At 42.1% G+C, this 19829-nt stretch overlaps 1 protein-coding gene across 1 annotated transcript in view; it reads left to right on the plus strand.

Annotated features, from left to right (window-relative positions):
* Positions 1–15010, plus strand: part of LOC138249571 (uncharacterized) — a 230186-nt gene extending 215176 nt beyond the window's left edge. The window contains exon 8 of the mRNA XM_069203515.1: positions 14147–15010. Within this exon, the coding sequence (XP_069059616.1) occupies positions 14147–14194 (48 nt within the window). The 3' untranslated portion in view covers positions 14195–15010. The remainder of the gene's footprint in view (positions 1–14146) is intronic.
* The last annotated feature ends 4819 nt before the right edge of the window (positions 15011–19829 follow it).

The following is a 19829-nucleotide window of genomic DNA, read 5'->3' on the forward strand; positions in this document are numbered from 1 at the left end:
TAAATAATCAATAGCAGCGCGATTCTGCAAAGCAGCTCTTCTGATTCCCTGTACATCTAATAACAGCTCAGCTAAGGCAGCTGATGTATAGTTAATATTCTTGACTACTAAACATGCAAGTTTATTAATAACTCTGGTAATATATACTGCAAGTCCTGGCACCCCTACGATAGAACCAGCTAAACTAACATATTCTGTTTTGGACAGCAATGAAATTTCAGAATCACAGTCCGTAGGTAGTTGAATAGTGTCTCTGGTATAGCGAGGGTGTAGAGCAGTATCCATAGGAAACATGAGAAAGCCTAAGCGTGACCAGGCACAAGGCCCTCCGGTTAGATTGGCTGGAATATAAGTAAAAGAAAGATTACCACAAGAAAAGAGCCAACCTTTAGGCAACTTAACATTTTGAATGTGGCTGGCAGCAGGCACCACATGTTGGCAAAACATCGAATTATTTACATTCAAACAGGTTAGGTCAGTCCGTGAGTGGCACAACGTCCGTTGTGCAGCAGTTAAGTTTTTGTCTCTTTTCTCCAATTTGAGCTGAGCACATTTACCTATTTTCATAGGATCACAGGTCAATGAATAGCACACATCCCCATTTGAGATGTTAAACGTGAGTATAGATGTCATGTTCCTCCACAACCGCCTGCCCACCTCCGGGCAATGACGGCAGTACTCATAGAGTGACAGATGGGAGCGAACGTCACTCATATCCACCATTCCATCCTGGTTTGTATTGTTGAAGATGTGTAATAATACAGCAGCAGGAGTGGGCACTGCCACTAGACAAGTGGTAATTAAATCTTGAACGCTTTGCATGTTACTCATACAGAAGTGAGATATATTCAGCACTTCCTGCGCTAGATGAATCCAAACATTGTTCGGTTGATGCAGCAGCGTTGGCATCTGCGGCTGACGGTTGAATTTTTGGGCTATGAGCCCCTCCCGCTCCCCGGTGGAGTCTCCCGAACGGGCTCCATACACCACACTCATGGCACAGGCACTCCACAGGATGATCTGAAAAGAACAAAGGACAAAACACGTATTATCATTCTCGCAGATAGCATTTGTCAGCGGGAACATGTTCCCATTTGTCTTGACCAGGTCGCATAACTACCAGGACATTGTCTGGTCCAGTGGCGATGACATCAGCGGGTTGAGGAGGGTTATTTGGGGATTCAATCCACACTTTGGCCCCTGGGTTCTTGTCAGTAGATCCAAACCCTCCTTTGCCTCTCACAGTGAGAAGAGCTGGGGCGCTCCCCTTCTTAACAACACCTCCATAAACCGGCATAATGACAATTTGGGCAACGCGATCACCAGGTTGCACCACTAGGTCTGTGTCACCACTGTTCAAGAGAATGACTTTCAACTCGCCTTGGTAGTCTGCATCTATCACGCCTCCTAAAACTTGGATGCCCCTCAAGGCAAGCCCAGATCGAGGGGCGATCAGACCGTAATGCTCAGGGGGAATCTGAATTCCCACCCCAGTTTCAATCAGAGTGATGTCTCTAGGTTTCAATCGATGCATGTGTAAAGCATGTAAGTCAAGTCCTGCAGATTCTGGTGTAGCTCGATATGGGGCCAAAGCTCCTGGAGCTGTTTCCCAATACACAATGGTATTGCTCGTTGTAAACGGATTAATCTGTAAAGCAGGTGTCAGCATTCTCATGAGAGGTGTCTCGGCATTTGTTAGGGGTCGGTTGTTCAAAATTTGCAAAGCATCATACAAATTATCCCTCCACCACTTCAGTGTCCCATCATTCAGTTTACGCAATTGTTCTTTCAGCAACCCATTCATTCTCTCAATCAGTCCCGCTGCTTGTGGGTAGTAAGGTATGTGAAAAATCCACTCAATATTGCGTTGTGCACAATAGTCCTGCACTAGTCTGCCCTTGAAGTGGCTGGCGTTATCACTTTGAATCTGGAGTGGCACCCCATAGTACAGAATCAACAGATCTAGTGTTTTCAGGGTGCTCTGCTGAGTTGCGCGCTTGCAGGGAAAGGCTATGAGATAACCAGAGTAAGGGGGTTATTCTAACTTTGGAGGAGGTGTTAATCCGTCTCAAAAGTGACGGAAAAGTGACGGATTTACCACCAGCCGTATTACGAGTCCATTATATCCTATGGAACTCGTAATACGGCTGGTGGTATATCCGTCACTTTACCGTCACTTTTGGGACGGATTAACACTCCTCCAAAGTTAGAATAACCCCCTAAGTGTCTACCACGGTGCAGGCATACTGACACCCTCTGCTCACTGGCATTGGTCCAATGTAATCAATCTGCCAAATCTGTCCTGGCAATTTACCTCTACCTAGCTGGCCTCTCACCACCTGTGGGACCGGTCTGTGCTGTGCATGCTGACAAATGGGACATTCAATGATCGCTGTTTTAATCAAATCTAGGGGAAGATGCATCCCTCTAATCTCAGCCCACCTGTGAGTAGCCTTTTCTCCAAGATGTCCGCATTTCTGGTGTGCCCATTTAGCCATTCCCACCAAATCAGAACTCTGCGCCTCCACTTCAGCCTCTTGAATCTTGGCTCGATCGTCTGCAAGACAATTGAACCATCGGTCTAATGAATCAGTTGGACAGTGAGCGTCCCCATGATAGACAGTCACGGTGCTTTGAGGTAACATTTCCCAGATCTCCTGCCATAACTCCTTCCCCCATACCTCTTTGTTATGGATTTTGTACTGATGTGCATGCCACGTGGGAAGCCAAGTAGCTAACCCATTGGCGGTAGACCAGGAATCTGTATAAATGTGACATTTTCCGGGTAGCTCCTGTTTTAAAGCCTGATACACGGCATAAAGCTCTGCATACTGGCTACTTTTTCCCTGTCCTGTAGTTGTCAAAAGCTTCTTGGTAACAGGATTATAGGACACTGCCTTCCAGTGCCTTTTCGCTCCAACATATTTTGCTGAACCATCTGTGAACCACACATGTTTTTTTGTCATCTGCAGACAAGTCTGCGAACGGCTGGCCCCACCCTACTGGGGATTCACACACTGAAGGTACATCATGCAACATTTCGGAATTCTCCACTGGAGCCTGCGCTACCTGCTCATGCAAAACGGCGGTCCCTTTTGGACCCTCTCGTGCCCTGTCCTGGACATACCATTTCCATTTTATAATGCTGGCTTCTTGCGCATGTCCAATTCTATGAGTTTTTGGGGAACTCATCACCCACTGCATGATGGGAATTTCAGGCCTTAAAATCACATTGTGTCCCAGTGTAATTTGCTCAGTATCAACCAGGGCCCAAAAGCAGGCCAGCAGCTGCTTCTCAAAGGGAGTATACCGCTCTCCTGCCTCAGGTAACTTCTTTGTCCAAAATCCCAGGGGCACCCTCTTTCTTCCTTGTTTTTGCCATAAACTCCAATTGGCATACTGCCCCTGGACTGTCACATTCAACTCAATGTCTCCCTCTCGAATCGGCCACAAATCCAAAGCATGCTGAATGGCGTCTTTCGCCAATTCAAACGCGCGCTGCTCCTGCTCTCCCCATTCAGACGCATTTTTCTTTCGTGTAACTTTGTACAATGGGGCCAAAATCTGAGACAAATGGGGTATATGTTGTCTCCAATACCCGAATAGTCCAATAAAACTCTGGGCTTCCTTCCGATTTCGCGGTACTGCAAATTCCTTAATCTTTTGTTTCACTTTTGGCAACACTTCTCTGTGTCCCTGATTCCACTGAATGCCCAAAAATTTCACGCTCTGAGACGGTCCCTGCACTTTCTCGGGGTTAATCTCCCACCCTTGATTCTGCAAATGTTCCACCACCCTGTCTAGCTGAATTTGCACCTGTTCTTGCGTCTCTCCCTGCATCATCACGTCATCTATATAGTGAGAAATTTGCACTCCAGGAACCACTGGTACTTCATCCAAATGCTCTGCCACCAGCCGGTGGCAGATAGTGGGGCTATGTAAATACCCCATGGGTAATCTACAGAAGGTGTACTGACGCCCCGCCCATTGGAATGCCAGCTGAGGCTGGCTCTCAGTAGCTATTGGTATCGTAAAGAAGGCATTGGCAATGTCAATGGTTGCATACCAAGTCCCACTGTGTTTCTGTATGTTCTCAATCAAGGTAATGGTGTCTGGGACCGCTGCAGTCAGAGGAGGTGTATGTTTATTCAATTGGCGATAATCAATGCAAATCCTCCAACTGTTATCACTTTTACGAACAGGCCAGAGGGCATTATTCCACGCAGTGGTGATGGGAACTATTACCCCGGCCTCTAGTAAATCATGTATAGTCTGGCTAATCTCCTCATGTCCTCCCGGTATTCTGTACTGTTTCATTTGAATCACCTTAGTAGCTTGGGGAAGTGTTACCGGAGGAATCTTCAACAGCCCCACCCTTGCGGCGGCTATTGATATAAATCTTTTGGAACCAAATTGATAACATCCATCTTCCAAATGTAGGGTCATCCCTTTCAAAATGTCAATTCCAATAATGTATTCGGGAATGGGCACAATCAGGACAGTGTATTCTCTCTTTGGAAGTGCCCCTATTTTCATGGGAACCACTATCTGCACTGCCGGGGTTTCTTTTCCGCCCAATCCCGTAATGGTGAAGTACTGTCCCCTGAATTTTCTTGGATTGCCATGAATCAAAGTGGCCTCCGCTCCGGTGTCAACGAGGGCTCGAACTTTTTGAACATTTCCACGTTTCCAATAAATTTCTACTTTGACATGAGGTCTGTTATCTTTGCGAGCCCATCCCTGCACCGGAGTTTGGCCTGTTTCCTAATCTATTTTCACTCTGCGCACATCAGAGTCTGCCCAAGTCAAATCTGGATACAGTTTGCGGTAATTCTCAGGGAACTCCTCCTCCCTGTCTCTGCTTCGCAACCTCTCTGAGCTTACCAGCTCCCTCTCCCACTCTCTTCCTCGAGTTTTCCCAGAACCTGTCAGTTCCCGGTCTCTCTCCCTGCTCCGGGTTCCCTCTGCGCTTCGGTGCTCTTCCTCCCAATTTCCGTCCTCTGGGGATCTCTCTCTACGGTGGGGTTCTCTCCCTCTCTCTCCCTTTTCACCCTCACGCTCCTCCCCTCCTGCCTTTCTCTGGTTCACCACTTTGTTATCCTTCTTGTTCCCTTTCCTGCTCCCCTCCTTTTTATCCAAACCGCGTTTGCGGTACATTTCCCACATGTCCTTGGTGCTTATCCCATCAATTTCATTCCTGGTCACCCCATCTCGCAGCAAGGCCTGAAACATGTCTCGCCTTGTCACCCTGTTGTTATCAGTACGATTCTCAGACCGTGAATTCCTCTCTGGCTTAGCCCATTCTCCTAAATCACTTAACTCACGCACCGCTTCTACCACCTGAGACAATGGGTTACCCGTCTGATTAATTAACAAAGTCATGATGACATGCTTATATGCAGGAGGAGCGGCCCTAATCAGCCGGTTTCGCACAGACACACTTAAAATTCCATTCATCAAATCATGGGCATTACCCATAAAGATAGCTGTTTTCATCCCTTCTTCCTTCAATCTCTGTACTGCATCTCTCAAAGTATACCAAGGTTTATCATTAGGCGGCCAGTCTGACTCTGTCGGATACTTCTGAGCACACCCTTGCGCAGCTAGCTCTAACAAATTGGTCATGGGACCATTCCCTGGATAGGTTCTAAACTCATTTTGAATAACCGGGTCTGTACTTAACATACAAAGCCTCGGGGCGTCGCCGTGATCCAATTGGACCCCCTGGCCCCCCATATCGTGCACCCGCACCAACCACGTAAACAATGTTTCCCCAGACCTCTGTCGAAATCTGTCTATCACATCACTTAGTTCTTGCTGTGTATAATCCTCCAGGGCATCCAACATCACCCCTCCAGGATTAGCTGGGCTATGCTGTAACTTTCGCCGATATATGGGCTGCGCACGGACAACATTCCTGCGCTCTGTCTTCTCCTGTCTAACATCTTGGCAGTCATCGCCCCCGGACCCATCTGAAAAATCAGATGTATCCCAGATGTTTCCATCCCAAAATTCAGGGTCAAAGGCTAATCCTGCCTGAGAGATAGCTAAATGCACCTTCTTTTTATTAACTTTCCCTCTTCGTTTCTTGTGTTTATATTTAGCTACACTAACGGCCGTTCTCTCTGCAACCAGTTGGTACATTTCCAACTTATCACTTAATAATTTATTTTGACAAGCTAGCATGGTAGAGGAATTTCGGGCTTCTACTAACTCCTTCTCCAGCTGCTCGTGGTCTTTTTGTAACTGTAAACATTTTTCATACAACTTTCGGTACGCAGAAAGCAAGATCCAGCCTCGACCCCCCAACGCACAAACCTCCCTTCCCTTGTCAATTGAAACTTTCCGTAGACATATAAGAAGATCTTCAGGTTCCACATTCAACATACACGCATTCCAATTTTCACACAAACCAGCACAACGTGACCATTCCTGAGCTAAAAGTTTATACGGGGCAGTTTCCCATCCCGGTATTTCTATGTCTGGATTTGCTACCTGAGAACCTGCTTTTGAGCTCGCTTTGATCTTATTAAGCATTTTCCCTTTTTTTTTTTTTGAATCCTGCAAACGACTACGCCAATTTGTGCTGCTTTACTCTTCAGAATATCAAAACTATGCACTTCAGGATATTTTAAGGCACAATGTAAAGCAATCACTCTCAAACACCTTCGTAAGTAGAATAATCAAGTTTATTTAAGGGGCAAGTTCTCAGCTAGCAAAACTAAACCACACTAATATATATATATATACATCAGGAGAATAACATGAGAATAATGATAAAGATATAAGCACTCTGTGAACAATTGCAAAAGTAAGTGCATATAATACAAGCACACACAATATACCTCAATGCTCAATAGCATGAAAATGACTGCAAGAATAAGTGCATATTACGCGCGCACACACAATATACTTCAATGCTCAATAGCATGAAAATGACTGCAAGAATAAGTACACATTACGCGCGCACACACAATACACTTAATAAATTGAAAAGCTTCACCGAAAAGAGCGTCTGCATCCCTCCGCCGTACACAAAGCTGGGGAACCCAAATCAGCTGGCACAGGGAGCCTCTGTTCGGGACAATCAGTCCTCCTGGCGTTGCGTCCAACCCAGAAGAGAGTGTTCCTAAACCAGCCCATCCAGGCCCCCAACTTTTATAGTATTTACTAACGCCCAGGAGTCTTTTCTAGAAAAAGACCCCCTCCTTTACAAATTGTGCAATCGGCGGTACCTTGTTCACCCTTCGAGACGTCTCCTCAGAACGGGCCAAGTTCCCAGGAGAGGACTCCAAGGTGAAGCTTGCATTCCTCCTTGTGTACAGGCACATCCCCCTGTTGTTCTAACTGATAGCTCGTGGAATGTAAATAGCGCCCTTCGTACCAGGCAGATGGAGCGAAATTGAGCAGAAAAACACCCCACCCTTCAGCTTGCCGAAGCTTGTGGAAAAACACAGAACAGTGCCTTACGCACCGAACCAGACTCGACAAAATGGAGTTGTGAACCAAAATGGAAGCGAAGGCCAATGAAAGCAGAGGCCAATGGTCCACACTCTGCACCACTGTTTACCTTGCACGTAGTGCTGCCGCATGCACGTAGTGTATGTAGCAATACAGTATTTGTACGTACTTTGTTCCCAAATGAGTGCATTACCTTTGCACACTAGATCTCCCCAGTGCCTAACTTTCTTTCCTAATAGGGTTACATAATGAGTCATTTAAACATTCAGATGCCTGGTGAATGCCAACTTGGGGTTAACATGGTTTAATATGGGATTCCCAAGATAGTTCTAATTTCATACCATCATCTGGCAGCTGCCTGTGAACTCTTCAGTATAACTTTTTTGAAGAATCTAGGTGATCCGAAAACAAGATTCACATAGATTCTCATTTAGGCTTTTCAAAAATTCCCTGATTTTACTCTAATCTGACATTGTAATCCGCATCCTACAGTTCTTTATCTGAAAAGACCAACAATAGAGCTGTAGATCTGGTAAAGCTAGACTCCCTTTTATTAACTACTTCCTTTGTTTTTGCGACAAGATTCTTATTCGCCTGGAACTGCAAATAAAACTGCTTATATCTTTGTGAAACTTTTTTAATTTTGTTCTTGTTAAAAGAGGAATACTATCAAACAAGAAGGTAAACTTCGACAATATCATCATTTTCACTAGACTGACTCAGCCATCTAACCTCAACTGCAAGTTCTTCATTTGTTTTGTTTATTCTTTCATCAGTCCTCTGCTTTCTTTAGTAATCCTATTGAAATTGATCTTGGGTGTTTTTCCTAAGTTCTTAACCACATTTATGCCTAGCTATTTAATGTTTTTTTTATTTTCTTCAACTTCCCAGATAAAATTCCAAGTTTATATCTCTTTCCTATTGTTATTCACTTCATACTCTGTCAAGTGGTTAAAAAATGTAGTATATATGTTTAAGAGTGTTGCTGACTCTACTGCATAAATAATTGGCGCATGAGCATACAGAGCTATTTTTCTTTTAAATTCTCCACAGAAGAAAGACACTACTGGTGTTGTGTCTAAGACTTCCTGCAAAGGGCTCTATATACACATTAAAAAGGAGGGGAGCTAAAGGTCAGCCTCACCTCGTCCCTCATTACCCTCACTTATTCCAGCAGATTATCCTTGATCAGATTCCTGAACCTAGGGGAATTGTAAATCAGTTGCACAACCTTGCAAAAGGTCCTTCCCAACCCAAAATGTTTTAATACTTCTAGGTAGTGGCAGTTGACTTGATTAAAGTGTTTGCAGCTTCCAAGGTTTGCACCACTATGGATGTTGAATAAAAAGTAGCTATGTCAATAGAACCAACAAATGTGTGGGTTAAATTGTGTAGTTACCTTCCTGGCTAGAACGTTTCTGATATTCGTGCACCAGACCTTTTATTTCTTGAGCTAGTCTCTTTACCATGATAGCATCAAAAATCGTATAATCACAATTTTAAAGCAATTGAATGATACAACTTACATCTGTTAGGCAGTTTGTTAGTTTAATATCAAGCCAATTGTCACTGTGTGCCATTATGCTGGTAACTCTGTATTTTCTCCCAGATTTGTATTGCACAATGTTTCCAGATTAGAACTGTTACTTCCCTTAAATTAAAATATAATTTGGTTGGAATACCATCTGGGCTAGAGGCTTTTCCTTTCTTACTCATATTTAATACTGTACAGATTTCCACTTCATTAATTTCGTGGCTCGGTGTCAATTGTTATTGAAGGTTTAGGGTATCCAAGTGTTTACCTTTTAACCAGCATTTTAATGTTGTCGTTTTAGAAGTGCATTCATACTAGTAGACATTCTCAGAGAAATTAAGAAAAGCTTTACCAGTATCTTTAGTTGTATTAGATGTGGAATTTGCTATATTATGTAAAGCTTCTGTTCCGATACACCTTTTCTTTCCAGACAAGCATTTTACCTTGTTTCAATATTCAAAATGACGCACTTTACTAATTTCTAATTTCTACATAAACTGCCTTTCCACATGGACTATAAATAGTTTGTGAGAGGTTTGAAGCAAACTTAATATCTCTTGCCTTCCCTTCTCACTCAAGCCGGCAAATGTTAATGTATTTTGAATTTAAGTGATCATTTTCTCCAATATTTAGGACTCTGCTTTTCTTTTTTTATCAAGATGGAAATTTAAACTGGTTACTTGCCCTCTGAGGAAGGAGTTTTATGCATCATACACAATCTTTATAATTGGTGAGCTTAGATTGAGATCAAAAAAGGCTTAAGAACTTTTTTTTTGTTCTTAAATTATATCTTCCTGTGGGAGATTTTTATTTATCCATAGTCCATCTTACTTCTGCCCTATGTCCTGCTAGTCTAAGCTCTAGGTATTCTTCTCAAACCTTAGATATATGAATGGATCGTTGTTCCAAATTCCTCATGTTATTCATTTGTATTCTGTCATAAATAATCCAGCTGTGAGCAGTGTCCATATGTTTTACTATAGTAAAGTGTAACCTTAATTTCTACCTACTTATAATCACCAAATATCACACAGCCCATGTTCTTTTATCATAAAAGACAAATATGAGCACACTTGGCTGCGAATCGTTGATCTTTCTATCGTTTTATCCAATAACATGTTACAATCACCACCTATAGTTATTACTACAAATGATTAGAGAAAACCTCCCTCAGAGATTCAGGATCATCCACATTGGGACAATAAAAGCCAACAAAATCCATACTCCTTAATTGAGTTCTAGCCTTAGCTATTATCTACCTCCCCCTTTTCTTTCTCTTAAATTACAATATCTCCACCCCAGAATCCTGCCTCAGCAAAATGGCTTCCCTCTTTGAAAAACCTGCTTGGTCGGTACCAATTACTCATGAAATCTAGTTTTCATTATTGAAAATGCCATAAGTTCATCCCTTGATAAATTAGTTTACTGCATTGATCTCCTAGGTGGTACGGAATAACTAGACATTGTTTCAGTTTTACGCCATTTATGTTTCATGTTAAGAATGACACTGCATTATCCAACCTGTCTTTCTCATTCATTCTAATTTATTTTTAGTAAAATCTTTGGCATTCCCTGGGCTATAGTCTGTCCCTCTCTCTTTCTCTTTCCTTTTTTTTTTTTTTTTTAAAAGGACAATTATTTTCACTTTCTTTTTCTCCCTTATGCTCACCTCTCACTGCCTACACCCAGGGTGAACTTTCCCCTCTGTTCTTTTTGACATTGTCCTAATACCATTGTTCGAGCTTGCCTGCAATGTGTACAATCTCTCAGACCCTTTTATTGGACTTCAGTTGTAAATTTCACTTGATCCACCTCTTCTAGTTCCCTGAAGTTATGTATTTTGCTATCATATATAACTTTTAGTAAAACAGGAAATCTCATTTGAACTTTTGCTCCCAATTTTTTTCAACTCACCCATTCACTTTCCTAGCACCCATTCTCTATCCTGCATTGTTCTTGAGATGCCTGATCTTATACTGAAAAAAGTATTTTACCTGTAATGTTTGGGACTTAACTAGTATATTTTCTTTAACAACATAAGGTAAGACATTCACTAGGATTTTCCTTTTTTTTTTAATTTTATTTTTTATACAGGCTGAATTTGAAGTGATTTCGATGCACTCTGTATATTTCCTGTGCTAATTCGTTGGTCGAGTCAACCGGTAGTATAGTCTTCTTTAATAAATTTATTATAAAACCTTTAAGATCTCTTACCCCTTTCACCTCGGTCCCATTAAAAAAAATCTTATCTTATTCCTTCTGGCATTGTTCTGCAATCTTTCCTTTATTTCTGAGGCTTTTTTTTTTTTTTAATTCAAGAGAATTCCTGGGACTCTTTACTCAACAGTTATACTGAGCTCCTGGATTGTGATCTCTAGTGCTTCAGTACTCTCTGCCAGAATGTCAAATTTTTTCCCAAGTGCAGCACATGTTGCTACTACCTTTTTATCGGTTGCTTCCGAAATCTCACATCCCTTCATTTCTGTGGAGAGACTTCACAACTATTTTTTGATTGCTCATCTCCTCGATATCACATAGGCTGTTCAGTTCCCCCACCACTCTCTGACGTCAGAAACTCTGTCGCCGTCATCCACCAGTTGGAGTATGCACATCCACATCATCAGAAACCAGATCTACTAGAGTCATACCTGTTTGCAGTGCTTTTTTTCGTCAGAGTATGCAGACCTTTATAAGTTTTAAGTATCACCTGGGTGTTACTTTTAACTTCCCATTCTGTTTTTCATTTGTATGTGCTTTATTGTGCTAATATGTTGTTGCTTCCTTTATAGGCACCAAGTACTTTTCCTCAACCTTAGGCTGTATCTACTAACCTTGGCAATATTCTTTATGCATTTCTCAGCCCATTTGAAATATCCTTTAAAGGAGCTAGAACTATTAAGAGATGCATAAACATTTTCACCTTTTCACTTACTTCAAGTTCTGCTTTTCTTGAGCTGCCTAAACTTTCCTGCATTTCATTGCCTGACCCCTCCGACAAAGTTAAACCATTTATGTGAGACTAGTCTCTGAGGTTGGTGGACTCAGACACTGATCCAGAAGCTGACATCCAATCAGTTGCTTTCCCACCACCTTCACTGATGCTGCTTTCCTTGTTCTGCAAACTTTGTGGAGTGTGCTGACGCTATCTGCTTTACTCCAGGGCAAAATGTTATGACACTATTTGCTATCACCTGATCTCTCCGGCAGTGAAGCACCAACTCTGTGTATCACATACAGCTATTCCAAAGGATCTATACTTCTAAATCACAACTGTGCAATCTCCACATTAGAGCAGGGGCTGAGAGGTGAAAAAAACCTGGTAAATTATGCCAAAATCTTGGCCTCGCCGACAAACTCCCGACCTGCTCCTTCAGCTGGCCACCATGTTCCCCCTCCATTGACTTAAGTTGACACCCCAATCTCTCAGCACCTGTTAAGAAGTTAATTCACCTACTTAGTATGATGCATATTTTCTTGTATTTGTTTTAAATTAAAACTTCAATTTTCAGGTGATCAAGTCAGTGTTTAGTGTCTTATTGTCATGTTAAAATAGTCAAACTCAGTGAGCACAACTTATGTCCCTTAATGTATGTGCCTATGTATCAGGCAGAGGATATACCCATTGGAGGAAGTGGTAGAAAACAGGGAAAAAGGGTAAGAGAGAACGGTGACTGGATTTGTCCTCTAGGTGGATTTGTCTCAATCAATGGAGTCATTTGAGGACTTTCAACAGTTAACTTCTGGGACTCCAAGTGATTACTGATTCTTTAAAATGTAAGTAGAATAGAACAGTTAAGAATATGGAATATGGTGCAGAGATGAGGCCAGAAAGAGTTGGCAGGCAGATAGAATGACATTTTCTTGTCATATTCGCTAATGGTGCTGTAATGCGCTCCCATCAAACCAGGATACCAGGCCAAAACTACAGGACGCCAGGAGACAACCAGATCACAAACCGAGAATCTGACCCTGAAAGATTTAGCTCAGTGTCCTTTCGGAGATACTTACCTATGTCATATATATATATTTTTTGTTAACATGGCCTCATTTCCTCTACACATTGCTCTTAATCAGTCCGCGTTACTAAAGTTACTGAAAGCAAGACTATTTGCCTGTTGGGTTACTCTTACACAACGAGTACATTTCAGGGTTTAAAAAAATATATATTTACTAGCAATTTTCAATAAATTCCAGACATACCCATTTGATGTTGTGACTGTCAGATTATTAGGCATATTGTGAGCTACCTCTTCATATATGAACACGCAATGGGCGTACATTTCTGTGTGAGCACATTTAATTTATGATGGCAAACATCCCATTGCTCCCTTTCTGTGCATGAATATTTAGATGTTTACCTTGCAAAGATTTTTTATTTACACTTTGAAATTGAGCATGCAGAAAGATTTTCACAACTGGACCAGTGCGCTTGTATGTATTATTTATTTTGTTTATATGCAGTGGAATTAGTGGCCAGAATATTTTTCTAATTCTATTTAGCAGTTGTCATACTGTGTAATGTGTCCCACAACCCGGTAAGAACAATGGGAAGGTAGGACTGAGAATTATGTTTTTAAAAGATACCCCTAGAGCTAGTCTGTTACTGCTAGTCTTTGTTCTTTCTTACTGCAACCACCCAGGCATTACGGAGTTGTGTCACTATGGACAGATCTCGTGGAACTCGGGTAGTGTTCATGAAGTTTTGTGGAGGGGAAGAGCAAGGTACTCCAGAGTTCCTAACTAGGTTACAAAGCAAACATGTAAATGTACTTTATGTATTAAAGACTTAAAAGGAGTTAATGGAATTTTTTAACAACTTATTATATATTAATTTGGTATGGGTTTAACTTGGCATGCTCTTCTTGATTAGTGCCTTTGTAATGTTAAATTGTTGGTTTATTTTTTATCACTGTTTGTACTCCATTTTTCTCTTTAAATGTTAATTCAAGTGTTTTACTTCTGATTAGGCACTATAGGTATGCTAAGACAACCATGGTTTTAAAAAGCTGTTCAGGTTTAGTTGTGACATTTAGTATGTGTTACTGATTGTTAAATGTTGGCATACTTGTGCTTCAGTAAAGGCAATACAAAGTGACGTGCTTGGTGTTAAGTTATCAAACACCCAAACCATAAATTTTATTTTTATTTCAGAGTTGCAGGGACTACTTTACAGTCCAAAGTGGATTACTACGAGTGTGAGTTGAACCGTCTGAAGAAAGAATTAAAAGCAAGGAATGATTATGTAAGGGATCTTGAGACTCAAGTTGCAACCCTTAAAAAAAACATTCAAGAGCAGAATATGTGTTCAACATGTGATTAACTGTGTGGACAGAAAATAGAAAGTGGTGCAGGACACAGTGTATCATTTCTAAACCACTGTGAACAATTTTGCGTCTTTGAAATACAGGACACTACTAATACTTGGATTCCATATCTCAACCTTCATTAAAAGAGCGATTGCATTGATCCGTCAACAGTGAGAATGATGTAGTTAACCAGTCCACTGCAAAAACAATAGAATACTTTATAACATTATGTATTAGTTAAACATACAGTTCAACAAGTTTTCCACACAGCTCAAATGAAGAAGGCTTTGACAATTTTATCATAGTAAGCTTTCCTGTGAAAGCAAAGGGAGTGAACTTGCATGTTGTATAGAAAATAATGAATAGCTTAGAGTAAAATTAAATCATCATCTATAAAGAAAATGTGCACAATGTTTCGAAAACTAATTTTAAAACAATGAAGGTTCCGCAACGATTAGAAGTCCTTGTTTTACAGGAAAATCTGCTGAATCTAAGGATGATGTGGTTATTTACTGTTTTGATAACTCCAAGTTATCTAAAAGACCACATTTTTCTTTATCTTCAAATGTTTATTGAACATCCTGCTTACATTTTGTAATATATTCTCTTGACGTTGTGAAGTTGTGATGTAAGCCATTTGTTGACCATTAGAGAGAGTTTCTTCTATGTAGTAGTTTTAATTTTTTATTTTATAAAAGATAGCCTACATTTGTTGGTTTAAATGTAAATTATGAAAATAAATAAACTGCGCTCCCATGGTTCGGGAATGAGAACAATAAAAAAATGTTTTAGTTTGCAGAGAATTTGACTAGTTTTGTATTGAAATATTAACAAACTTAAATCAGTCAGTATTGAGCTAAATGTAAGGATAACATCCTCTCTCCAGTCCTTCACCCCTTCAACCCTTCCAGTCCCTCACCTCTACATCCCTTCCAGTCCACTGACTCAAAAGTCCCCTCCATCATAAATTCCCCAGACTTTGTTAGATCCCAGATTGTTAGCTCGTGGTTACCTGATACTGCCTTCTTCAGAGCAACTTCTGTTTAGCGAATTTCCAAGTCTGTTCACTCTGAACTTAGTGGAATCATATAGCAAGAGGTATCTAGCTTTTAGGGCATTTTCCAGGATGTTCAGAAGTCTAAGCTTCCCATGACATTTATTGTTCAAATAACTGAAAATGTAACCTGTACTTTTCTAAAATCCCTAAGATACCCCCGAACCCCATATGCTAGTTGTTCTGTACTTTCTAGCCACCAAATTTTATCAGTATTTTAGAAGTGAGAATTGCTCTGTTTCAGTATCTTATCTGGACCATATTTCTAGGTATACCATGTCCATAATGTGCAGGTGGGATGTAGTATACTGCCATCTATATTGCATATGAAATAATATGCCTCCCCTTCCCTTTTTGATCATGTTTTGTAATTTTATTTGCTCTCAGTAGTGTCTTGCAGCTGAAATCACCAGTTTTTGAAGACATCCCTATAAATACCAGGGTCAAAAGATGCATTTCTGAAAACAGGGGGAATGGGGATGGGTAAGTGGCCAGCCCCTTCCTAGCTGATATCAAATCCCAAACCTCTAGTGTAATTCTGATTACAGGGGAGACGTACATGTTTCGTCCTCTTTGCACTCTGTACCACGAGCGGGAGACTTGATTTTGATCAACAAAGGACCACAGCTTATCTGTGTCTGCCAGCGACCATTTAAGTATATTTCACAACTAGGAATCCTGACAGCAATGAAGTAGGTGAGGAAATCTAACTTCTCTGTCTCTAGTGTTTACTGCATTGTTTGCAGCTTAGCCACTGTCTCCTCCCTTCCCCAGCTGCCTCCTTCCTTCCCAGCCAAATGTATTAGAGTTTCTGAAAGCCATTAACAGTGCTCTGCATGAGATGCAATGAGACAGTCTGGAATATATTAAAGATCTATGGCAGTATCACCATTTGCAAGGTTGGGGTTCCTACCTCACAGGACAGCATATTTGGGCTGGCAGAACGAGAGGCCCACGTTTCCTATTCAGAGCAGGATCAAAAGAATATTGGTTGCACACATGCAAATTTGGGCTCAGTCCAACTCCTTTGTGTTGGATCCTCGTTATCAACCATTAGAAAGGCATGCACAACTGTAATCTCAACACCTACTGTGATCTTCCCTCCAGAGTTAGGACTTCTGATGTGTTTTGATTGACATTTAAGCTTGCCACCTCATGGATTCTCTGTAGCTCTTTCAAGGACTTTTCTGGGTCAGTTACTGCAATTAAAATGTCATTGGTGACAGCTGCCATCATGACAGTGTTGAGACTTAGGTTGGTTTCTCTAACAGCAAGATTGTCTGTGATCTTTGGTTGAAGTGATTCTAAGACTGGTGCAAAAAGGAGGGTAGAAAGGGTACCGCCCTGGCAGGAATCTTTCTGGATATTAATGCAACCTGTACATTGACCATTGAAAATAACCCTTGCCCCTGGGTACTGACAGCTGCCCAGAACCCAAGCTATAAAGGATGACCCAAAGGATCAGTGTGTGTACCATGAAACCTCCGGCAGTATGGCCAAACAATTCTTTTGAAGTCTAGTGAAACAGGACTGCCCTCCTCCCCAGCTTCCTAGCAATGTCTGAGGTTTAGGGATTTGTTTTGATGTTGTTCGTAGTGTTAAGCAGTTAGATAAATACAGTCTGGTCCACATTGGGTAGGGAAGGAAGTACATTATCCACCTTGTTGGCGAAATGTTTCTTAAAGAGGTTACATCCAAGTTCAAAGAGGATACTAAGCCCTGTGAGGAAAATAATGCTGTGACCTTGTTTAGCTACAAAAGTACTGAAATTGTTGCTTCCTCCATACACCGGGTGGCGAAAGCACCTCTGAAGACCTCTGTGATGTGTGGAAGCAGCTGGAGTGTGAACATTTTGTCAAAAGTATCAGTGTCTTCTGTTTCCAAGTCTTTGGTGGGTATTAAGGCTCTGAAAGTATCTCTTTAGCTAATGGTTCATTGAGCAGCTCTTTCAGCAGTGCTAAATTTACGCAGGGTTCTGGGGTGTAAATAAAGAAATAAAGGTGTCTATTGTATGGACATGTGTGCTATGTTGCATACATTTTCTGATCAAAAGAAACGTTTGGAATGCTTGAAGTTTTGTGTCCTCTGATACTTGAGCTACCCCTAACTAATTTTTAACCTCTGAGACCTAACCAAGTACTTTAAGAGCACACAACATACTGCATGAAAATGTTTGCCCTTTTCCACCCTTTTGGTTATAGATTCCTACTCTGCTGATATACATTTAACTCTGTTGTTCTCTGTAGCATGTATTTGAGTTCTCCGTGCAGGCAACGTTTGCTAAATGATGGTGCAGCTCTTTGCTTATCTTCCTTCTCTTGTAATTCCTCTGTGACTTTGAGTGGTAAAGCTTCCCTTGTCCTCTTGATGTGAGTTGGTTTCCTATATAAAGATTCCCCTCACTACTGCCTTTTCCTAGCCTCTTCTGATCCTTTGAGGATGATGCGGTCCCTTATCTACTTCCTGCCTAATACCACTGGGTCCCTGAGAAAGGAACTGTTCAGTTCCATGTTCACTCTGTCTTCCCCCCATCAGAGCAGGCCAAGTCGCAGTCACAGGCATGATCAGAAAGTGTGTGCGGACCTTGGTCTACAAGTCAATCAAAAGTGAGCATTGGTCTACTAGCAAAAAGTGCCACATATTAGTTACTTTCACCTAGCCATTATTTTCCCTTAGTCTGTAATGTCGGAGTTTATTCCTCTCCTCTTTCTAGCCCCCACCTAGCCTTTTTTGGATCTATGCGGCTGGGTACACTAGATCAAATTAGCTACCACCCATAATCAACTAGCCTGAAGAAAAGGCTGCTTTTTCTTAATGACGTGTCTCAAAAATGTTTTGTCTCTCTGGTCATGCTCGTACACAGAAGAATAATGTTTGACCATCCCAGGTCACATTGACCACTACCCAGTGCTATCTTTGTTCATCACTGTTTCTATGAATGAGTGGTGGGAACCCCTCAGTATTCCCCCTTCCACTATGTTCCATGAGACTGAGATGCATTGTTTTGGGAACAAGTGTGACTGCAGCTTTCCTTGGTCTTTCTGTGTAAGATGTGTCTCCTGGCAAAGCAGGTCAGCCTTCAGGCTAGACATCTCTTGCAAGAAGCTGAGGTGCTGGACTATGCTATTTAACCTCTTGACATTTGGGATGGTGACTGTTGGTACCATTGGTGATTCTATTACTGGAGCCCAGTCTTGGGATCTGACCCTCAATCTCCTAAGCTGTGGCATACACAACAATTGCTTTGTAGCAGGGCTCTTTTTACCTGGGTATGGCTTTCCACTCCCCAACCTCCCTGCAACCAAAACAACAAACCCTAAAATCAACACCCCCTCCACACAAGAAATTCCCCACAGCCACCGAAGAAGAGGAGATTGTCCAAGAGAAGGTGGGGGCACTGTGTCCTGGCTGGAGATCTACAATGCCTAGAGGGTTGGATCCAGTCCTGAGTTAAGCAAGAGTGGCTGGCTGGGCCATCGCCCCTACATGGTGAGGAAACCACCCAGAGAAGGGACCCAGGAGAGGGCACTGACTCACCCATCCTCCTATATAGCAGAGACATCAAACTAGGAGCAGTAAGAGGAAAAGGTGCCATTTTGCACTGCAAGAGTGCATGGTAGCAGGTAATAGTCCCTGGGGAGACTCGCTGGCTTAGCGACAGGGAGACGTCTTCTCAGGGTGTGTTTACCCAGCTAGGGGGGATTAAAAAGAGATCCCTCAAGGAGATGCTTACCAGGCCACCTGGAGAACCGCTGGAAGAGAGAGCCCTACTGCAGAAATTGAATTGGGGACGATAGAAGGCGGCAACAAGGGGTCAGTGACAAGATCCTTCATGGGGGCGTTAATTGATTCCCTACAGGAAGACCTCCAGACTGTGGGAAAGGACCTTTCCCAGGACTTGAATGATGTACACCAGGACCTGGCATAGGTGGGTGGTAGTCTTAGCACTTGAGGATTATGAATCTGATTTGAGGTACTTAAGCGGCCTTTACAGTAGGTGTTACGCCTCTGTAATCAACAGATAGGCCTATGAGCTCGGACAGAGGGCTTGAAAAATTGCTCACAAAGAAATAATAATCTCATTTGGTGAGCGCCAGACAAAGTGGAAGATCTGAAAATTGGAGTGTATGCGCAGGCATGCTTGTCCAGGTCCTAGACGTGCCAGCAGACACAGTGATACAGCTTTACAGGGTCTGCCAAGAACAGACAATGCTCGTCCCTCTGACATTCTAGTAAGTGTCCACGACTTCCAACTCCAAGACAATACTGTGCAAAGCACGGGACACTTTCCCCGTGCAGTTTCATTGACACAAGTTGGAGTTAGACCAATACCTCTCTGCCCTCACCCTTCAGAAATGCAGGGCATTCCAACTGGTGACAACCTTTCTTTGCAACCAATGCATCTCCTACAACTGGGATCACCCTTTCTGCTTAATCTTCCAATGGCAAGGAAAATGGCATCAGCTGCGATCTC

Source organism: Pleurodeles waltl, chromosome 8 (genome assembly GCF_031143425.1).
Source record: "Pleurodeles waltl isolate 20211129_DDA chromosome 8, aPleWal1.hap1.20221129, whole genome shotgun sequence".
In the NCBI taxonomy this organism is placed as follows: Eukaryota; Metazoa; Chordata; class Amphibia; order Caudata; family Salamandridae; genus Pleurodeles; species Pleurodeles waltl.